The 9,101-nt window shown below is 25.4% G+C and overlaps 1 protein-coding gene across 1 annotated transcript in view; it reads left to right on the top strand.

The window, feature by feature from the left end:
- Nucleotides 1-2,164: 2,164 nt before the first annotated feature.
- Nucleotides 2,165-9,101, top strand: part of LOC107440425 (transmembrane 9 superfamily protein member 3) — a 17,366-nt gene continuing 10,429 nt past the window's right edge. The window contains exons 1-6 of the mRNA XM_043049252.2: nucleotides 2,165-2,436; nucleotides 5,473-5,668; nucleotides 5,874-5,996; nucleotides 6,893-7,053; nucleotides 8,697-8,774; nucleotides 8,871-9,002. Coding sequence (XP_042905186.1) covers nucleotides 2,359-2,436; nucleotides 5,473-5,668; nucleotides 5,874-5,996; nucleotides 6,893-7,053; nucleotides 8,697-8,774; nucleotides 8,871-9,002 — 768 coding nt within the window. The 5' untranslated portion in view covers nucleotides 2,165-2,358. The remainder of the gene's footprint in view (nucleotides 2,437-5,472; nucleotides 5,669-5,873; nucleotides 5,997-6,892; nucleotides 7,054-8,696; nucleotides 8,775-8,870; nucleotides 9,003-9,101) is intronic.

The following is a 9,101-nucleotide window of genomic DNA, read 5'->3' as shown; positions in this document are numbered from 1 at the left end:
TGTACTTTCCAATGACTTTACGTTATTATATTGAGCGAAGCATTTTTCAGAAGTTCTACTCATCAAAAGAGAATTTACTTGTATTTGAACTAATTTAGATTAATATTACCTCGAAATATTGTAAGTAATCTTGCTTCAAATCAAAAAGGATGTTATTTCTCGTCGGCCAATACAAGCAATTTTAACAACCCTTTAGAACACGATTTTCTTCTTCTTTTTTTTTTTTTTTTTTTACAGAATTTAGGTTTTTAGAGAAACATTTTTAAAAGCTTAACTTAACAAAATAAACACGGGGTTTCAGATGGCTTTCATAATATTAATTCGGTGACCTCGATTTTCCACGATTATTTTACTTGTTCTTACCTGATATATTAACGAATTAAGATAATAAGAATCGAATGTGCAGACTGGAATGTATTTAGTACATTTTAAAATACTCTATACTATATGCATGGATATTTTATTAGCTATAAACCAAATTCATTTTTCAACTTTAAAAAGAAAAAAAAACATTAAATAGCATTGTAAAAACAACTAGTATTGTTAAAGGATATGTAATACACGTAACACAAAATTTTGTGTCCAAGTCCAAGGCATTTTAAAAAAACTCCTAATTTTTTTCTAATTTTTATTAAATTCTATTCTGAAGATTTAGAAAAAACGTCAGAGGAGGGCACATGATTAATTACTGAAATTCGCCTTATTAATATGATTTTTATAATGTGTTGCTCTTTAACATTTAATGCGCTGTAATACGATTGGTTGGCTGCATAATAATGTACAAAAAAGAAAAAAGAAGAAGAAAAAAAACAGACAAACAATAAATAAATAAATAAAAAACAGCAGATTTTTCTGTGAGGAAACTTTGATCTCCTGAACTTTGAATTTTGAACTCCAATAACAAGCAACAGAAAAAGTAATATTGCTAAAAGCATAACATTGCCATTAAAAATATCTGGGTAATGATGAAGATAATTTAAATTTTCACACGAAATCGCATAAAATAAAGATAGTACATAGTAAAATAATAATAGAACGAAATGTTTTTCTAATATTACCATACAGAAAATGAAATTTTTAAGTTTTTATCAAGATTAGAAATCATGTACACATTAAAAAAAAAAAATAATAATTAACAATATTTTCACTTTACTTTTAATATCCCACTTCCTTAAAATTCCATGCTGATGTTTGAACTTTTAATCATTCGTTTAATTATATATCCTTATCTTTGGAAATCACTATTAAAGCTTCAAAATTAATTAAGTTAGAAAAAAATCAATATAAAACAGAATAAAAACCAAATTATTTAAAGAGACAAAATAAGTTTTAAAAAAAGTTGTGTATACTCAATGTAATTCATTTATCCTACTTAAAATAAACGGAATATATTCAAAAGAAATTTTAATCGCCTCTTTTTACTTTTACTTTTTATCAGCTTACATAATAAATTCCTATGAAAATATTGAAACATGCTATAATTTTGAAAGTAGAAAAAAAAAACTTTTTTAAAAGCAAAAGTTTTATTTTAACCCTTATTTTAAGTCGCATCATGTGTTGTTGAAACATTTTGAATTTCGTGAGTTATTTTTTTTAATAAAATTTTTTTAACCTTTTTTGATTACAGTGCAAAATAACTTATTACAGTGCAGAGTAAATAACCTAAAAAAAAATTTCTTTTTTAATTCATTACTTGTTGCGGTAGAGTTTTGAATCTTTGGATAATTACATTGTTTGATGTAAATAAGGAAATAAAATACTTCTTTTTAGTCTCTTTGTACAATTTTTTAGTTTAGTTACTCAAGGCCAGTAATTAATAAAGCCATATTTAACTAAATTATTATATTAAAATAACACGAAAGTAACAATAATTATAAGCCACAGTTTAAAAATTGCGACAGCTAAAAAGAAAATAAATAAATATAACTAAAGTATATTTAAAAAAAAAAAGAAAAGTAGACACGAAAAGGGCAAACTAAGCACGCTGTCTGTTCTTTGTTTATTTTTAAATACTGTAGTACTTTTATTTCAATTAAAATTAAATACTTTAAAAATATTAAAACTAAAAGGAAGTGATGAGTTTCGTGCTTTTCACGTTGTACTTAAAAGACATGAATTGGCTTGAACCTAACTCTCTAGTGAAATCTTCATATTTGAGCTTGACGTGGCTGCAGGGCGTATTTGTTTTCATCGTAATCGAAATTTGTATGCTGTGAATTGTTTTCTCTTTTTCGTATGAAACGTAACGCTGAAATTTGCAATGAATACGTGAGAAAGGCTGCTCATTATACCGGCATAATTAATAACAACTCATACTTTTAAAGCTACATACCATATATGTTTTGATCGCACACTACTATGACAGCAATATATCACAGAGTTTTGATTTTTATACTTTGTTTCGCTTTAACAGCAAGTGATGAACACACTCACAAAGTAAGTTTGTTTGCTCAAATGTCAAAATATGTACTATAATTTCTAATAATTATCGAATTTTATTTAGTTTTCGATTCTTTCGCATTATGGTTTTACTAAATTATGTTTGCATTCATTAATAATTAATTTTTTATTGATTTTGCTCGTTTTCTCAGTGTCCTTCATTCGATTTTTATTATAAATGCTGTCAATGTAATGATATTTCACATATTAATATAAAATCAGTTCTTTAATTACTTAGAAAATAACTATTTCACGAAATATTTTGTTCATGAATTCCGCGTAACTTCAAACATTTTTTTATTTATCTCTAATAGCAAATTTAAGAAGTGTGATATTTATAAAAGTATTTATCTACTGTATTTAATTGTATATATTTTTATCTGATGCTGTTTAAAATCATTATTCAGTGTTAAGTATTTTTTAAGAAATTACTTTCACATAAATTCTGTATTTCAGGTTTAATTTATATGAGAATAAAAAATAATATAGTGTGGGTGTGTCTTACCCTTTTGCTTTGCATTTATTTACAGTTAATTAAAAACATTTTAAATTTAAAAAAATAGAAATCTTTAATATTTAAAATTCTGAACATAATAAATTTTTAATAGCAGCTACGTAAAAGCTTTGTGTTCTGTTGTAATTTAGTAGTAGATTAACAGCTCTTATAAGCAACAAAAATTTGAATTTATTTTATTGAATTTCTTAATCATTTTGTAGAAAAAGGGTATTAATGTTTTATATCTTAAACCTATCCTTAATATTAATATTTTTCTATAAAGTAATCTTGCTTTTTTGCATTATTAATTTTTCAATATATTGTATAAAAATATATAAACTTTTTTTTCCCTGAGCATGTTAAAATATTTTCTGCATATTATCTTTCATATTCAAAAATTATTAATAATCTTTTATAGAAAATCTATTCTATTTTAAGTATTTTCAAAAATTATATTAAACTGGATTAAATTTAGCTATGTAGATCAAGTTATATACAGACTTATAAAATAAAAAGCTTTCTGCAAACAGGATCTCAATTAAAGAATTTTCTCCACGTAATTTATTCACTCTTATAACTAGTTTTACCCTTTCATAGCCACCTAATTTTACCAAAACTCATTTGGAAATCAATGATTTTTTAAAAAGCATTTTAAAGCTCTTTATGATAATTATATACATCAACATTTATTCCCTTAAATTTCTTGCATTATTAATTTATCAATATGTTGTTGTATAAAAATATATAAATGTTTTTTTTTTTTTCACGAGCATGTTAAAATATTTTCTGAGAACGAAGTTTGCACGTTCATGTATATTATCCATATCTAGTTATAAATTTATTTCATTCTGATTTGTATGTTAATTTTTCTAATATATTTTAAAGATACATCAAAAGGTGACTACAGAATTTTTAGAGTTGTTTTTTTCCATAAAATTAAGAGTAATTAAATTAATTTGCCTAAAATGAAAGGTTAAATTTAAAATTAAAGGCATGTAAAGTATTTCTGTTAAAAAAATTAAAACTTTCAAGTATTTTGTGCAGTTTATTAATATTTTAACAAAAAATACTTATATATAATTAATTTAATAACTAAACAGAATCATACAGAACATACTTTGTTATAATTATATAATTGAATTAATAACTAAACAGAAATTGTCTATCACCTTTTTAAAAAAAATCTTTTTTGGGGGTATTTTGTTAATCTCTTCTTATTTGATCCTCCAATTTTGTTTATAATCTGTGTTGAAAATATTTTAAATAATCAAAAGTTCAACATTCTTAACTTGAAGGTTTAGTGTAACGAAAATTCAATAGTTTTTTAAATGTACAAGCTTAAAGATATTTTTTTTAAATGCAAAATTTTACTTTTTTTCCCCAAAAAAAATTATGAATGTCTGATATAAAAGAATATAAATATACCTTTTATTTTTCTAAAATTTTATTGTTCAGCAACAATTTGATCATGTTTCTTGATATCTTCTTTTAAAAAATAATAATATTTAAGGGGGTATTAACAATTTGTATTCTTTACAATTTAAGTAAAGGTAAGAAAAACAAACTTTTTTAAAGTTTTTTTTAGAAAATTTAATCATTATTAAAATTATTTTTCTATTAGGAATTATTTTCAAATAAACACATTTTAAAATAGTGTGAAAAATACTTTTGTTTGCATAAATTGTTTGATGAACATGGCAAAATATACAAAAAATATACTTAACATTAAGATGGCTTAAACTTTTGTGTCTCTGATCAATATTTATATCATATTTTCCTGTTTGTGGGTGATATGATTGTATTGTTTTTCACAGTTTACAATTATAAAATTTTTTATTCGACTGAGGAGTCACTTGGTTACATTTATGTGGTTGAATATTTATGTTATTAATTTAAGGATCATTAAAGGTAATAGACAATTCCTAAGTAAAAGATTGCTAAATTTTCATTGCTTAAAAATTTGAAAATAAGCATTTACCAGCTTGTACTGTACATTTAATGTTTTTCATATAACTAAATAAAAATTACTTAGTTATATTTAAAAAAAAAAAAACTAAACTTTGTGGTGCTACGCCCATGGAGGGCCAAAGTATCCCCAAGAGAGCAAATGATCCGCTTCATGGTCAGCTGAATGTGGAACCCCCAGTGTTAAGCCCACACATATGCTTAATACTCATTTTAATGACCCACTGGAAGGCTGAGTCAACTTTGCCCGTTCCAAGGATTGAACCCCAGACTTTTTTGTATGTGAGCTCAAAGGGATAAAACTCAGCCACCAGGCCTCACTTGGTTATATTTAAACAGCTGAATATTCACACTATTAATTTCATGGTTATTAAGGTTAATAGAAAAATTCTAACTAATTGTTAAGTTTTCAGTGCTTTACAATTTGAGACGTCTTACTTTGGAATAGTTGTCGAAGAATAACTTTTTTGTTTTGGTCATTAATGAGTTATATTTAATATTTTTTTCAATGTTATTGGTTCATTTTTGTCATTGTGTCATATTTTAATGTTTTTAAAAATGTTTATTTTCAGTATGAGGATAATGAAGAAGTAGTACTGTGGATGAACACAGTGGGGCCTTATCACAATCGTCAAGAAACTTATGCTTACTTTTCTTTGCCATTCTGTGCTGGCCCTAAAAGGAGCATAGACCATTATCATGAAACTCTTGGCGAAGCATTATTGGGAGTTGAATTAGAAATAAGTGGTTTTGAAATTCATTTTAAAGGTAATAATACTTCTCGAACTGTGTAGATATTTGTAACTTTTTTTTAAAATCCTTTAACTTTTAGCAATTAGTAAGTAAAGCGGATGTTAGTTTTTAAGCAATGTTATTTTGCTTATGAAATATTTGTAGTTGCTGTTCTTTTTAATATTATGGTCTTTCTTAATTTTCATTGAACAAGTACCAAATCTGTTTTTGTTTCTTGTAGCAAATGCACCGAAAAATCCCTACTGTGATGTTGATCTAAATGAAGAGAAATTGCAAGCCTTTGTGTATGCAGTGAAAAATCATTATTGGTATCAAATGTATCTAGATGATTTACCAGTTTGGGGTAGGTAAAACTTAAAATCAATTCCCCCACCCCACTGTTCAAGACAATCTACCTGTGTTTATAAAACTTCTGTCTTGTATGTAAAGGCTATGATATTTTTTTTGTGTAGCTTTGTTTGTTTAATATCACATTTAGTACTGTATGAATTACTATTTTTTTAAAAGGTAATGTCGGAAAATTTTTAAAAGTTAAGATAGCTGAAATTGATTTGACGAGATAATAATATTATATTTTAGGTCTGGATTTATTATTATTAAATAATTTCAGAAATGCTAATTTTTAAATATTAATGTGATGAAATCATGATAATTGATCCTATGTCTTAACGAAGCATATTCTTAGAAAAAAAAAATTAAACAAGGTGTCGCATTTTGCTTTAAAGTGCATATTTTTGATTTTCATTTTTTAAAAGCCTATAAAAATACTTTTTTTCATTGGGTGTTTATAAAAAGTGCTTAATTTTCTCTTTTCCAAAATGAGTTTTTTTTTTTTTTTGCCATGTGGATTGTTATCATGAATAATTCAAAAAGCACCGTTTTCAGAACGTTCCATTTAACTTTTTCACAATTCATTCAATCATAGTTAATTTTGATATACTCTTGTTCGTACTGTACTAAAGAGTTCGTATTGTATTTTTTTTTCCTAAATTTTAATATTTTTAATATTGTTTTCTTGTATTAAATCAGTCATTGAGTGATTAATGTATATTTAAAGTTTTCCTTGTTCTTTTGTGGTAAGTTTTCTAGTTCCACGTTCTTTCTTAGTTTTTGAATTATAATTCTAAACTCCATAATGTCTTTGATAAAATAACTCGATGTTATTATTAACAATTATTCTACATGTTTAATTAATGATATGCACCTAAGTTTAATTTAAGTTATTATCTTCTTGCACAGGTATTGTTGGAGAATATGAGGAATCTGATAACAGTTATTATTTGTGGACTCATAAGAAGTTTGACATTGGTTATAATGGTGATCAGATTGTTGATGTGAATTTAACTAGTGAAGCTAAAGTTAAACTAGAGAAAGGAAAGAAAATAACCTTTACATATGAGGTATGACAGTATTCTTTATATCAGTGACATTTGTCTAGAATTTATCTGCTCATGAATATGAATTTATTAGAGGCTTTGTTATCTTTTAATTTCCTATTGAAATTCATGATTACAAAACGAGAATTGTTTAAAATTCTTTAGATACTTAAAATGAAAGCACAATGACTTATTTAATGTTATGTATTTCAAGTGTGTTGAGCATAAATTTAAAGCAAGTGGTTTTTTTTAATTTACTGGCCACAATGTTTTAGTTTGGGGAACAATAATTTTGATGATTTCTATATAAATGAGATAGGTTTTATCAAAGGGTATCCTCTATTTTAAATTGTGAGTACTTTAAGAAAATGTGCATATATCTACAATATTGTTAAGTCCCAATTTTATTAATTATTTACTGAAATCTTTGGAAGATACTTTACTTTGTTATTAACAGTTTTTGAAAACTGACTTATATATTAAATACCAATATGTGAAATCTTGTATTCTATTAGATGTCTGTCTAGTCATTGTATAGAATACCAAAAATCAATTGGCAACTTATAAAATGAGTGAATATTTCTATCATTGTTTAGGCATTCGGTAAAATGACTAATAAAAAATCTCCAGGCATTTTGTACTATAGGCATAGTATATAAAAAATTCTTATTTTTCCTACTGTGCGTAGTGGAATTTAAATTAAAAATTACTATATAAAAAATGTGTAATATTCGCAATTATGAGAAAATTTGCTTTTTTGTGAAATAAAACAGGAAACTGGAAATCAAAACAGCATTCCATACCTTAACATCGATTGCTGATCGGAGAATGTCGATAATTATTTTTGGTGGTCCAAGTCCCTGGTCTAGATCCAAAGAACCATTGTGAATTTTGAGCTCTATTTCTTATATTCTATTACTTGAAAATATAGTATAATTTACTTATTAAGAAACATAATAAATTGATTTTATTATTTACATTTGGTCTTGTTTTTTAATACGCAGCAAATCAATGAGTATTAAAAGAAGGATGGTTGAAAAATATACAAAAAGAATTTAGTTCAATGAAGGGTAAAAAAGCAGAAAACAATATAATGGAACACATGTACATAATGGCTAGTTTTACGTTAGATGTAGGTCTATTTATGCCAAGTACATCTTTGAAATGCCTATGTTACAGTGAGCTTTAAGCATTTTGTTTTGCTAGAGGAAAATTAATGGATTGATAAATTAATGTCTTTTATGCATTTTTATGAATGTGCGTAATTTCTTATATAAATGTAAAAACACATTTGCTGCAATAGGAAAATTGACTGATTTTATTGATCATTCACATATGGTGAACATGTGTTTAAATATTATTTTAAACACAAATAAACTTAGTCCTAACTCCTGGAAACAATTGCACACTTAAAAACATCATAACTGATTAAAAATAATAATAAATATTCGATTTTCATAAAATTTATTATGTTTTAATTATGGATCAAAATATTCTCCTTACATTATGGGTTATTGAAATATTATGTTACTTCGCAATATCTCTTATCCACCATATCATTTTAATTCTATTTAAAATCAAGCTGAATAATTTATTGAAAATTAAATATTTACTTCATTTTATTAAAGCTTTTGTTTTAATAGAATCTTATCTCTTAATTTTTTTAGGTAAATTGGAAGTCATCAAGTGTAAAATATGATGATAGATTTGACAAGTACTTAGATCCCAGTTTCTTCCAACACAGAGTAAGGAGGATATATTTTTGTGCTACATAAACTATGATTATTTTTCTTTCATTTTTTGATGTGATATTTCATGTTAAATATTGATATTTCCTTCAGATCCACTGGTTCTCAATTTTCAACTCTTTCATGATGGTTATTTTCCTGGTCGGCCTTGTGAGCATGATCCTCATGAGAACTTTGCGCAAAGACTATGCTCGTTACAGCAAAGATGAAGAAATGGATGACATGGTATCTCATTTTTATTCTGTTTTATAATTAATGTTTTGTAAAATGTAGGTGCCAACGGCCTTAAGCAATGTTATTTTGCTTATGAATAGCCCATTGTCG

This window comes from Parasteatoda tepidariorum, chromosome 6, assembly GCF_043381705.1.
Source record: "Parasteatoda tepidariorum isolate YZ-2023 chromosome 6, CAS_Ptep_4.0, whole genome shotgun sequence".
NCBI classification, from domain to species: domain Eukaryota; kingdom Metazoa; phylum Arthropoda; class Arachnida; order Araneae; family Theridiidae; genus Parasteatoda; species Parasteatoda tepidariorum.
The sequence above is the reverse complement of the archived record's forward strand: the minus strand, read 5'-3'. Positions and strand labels throughout refer to the sequence as shown.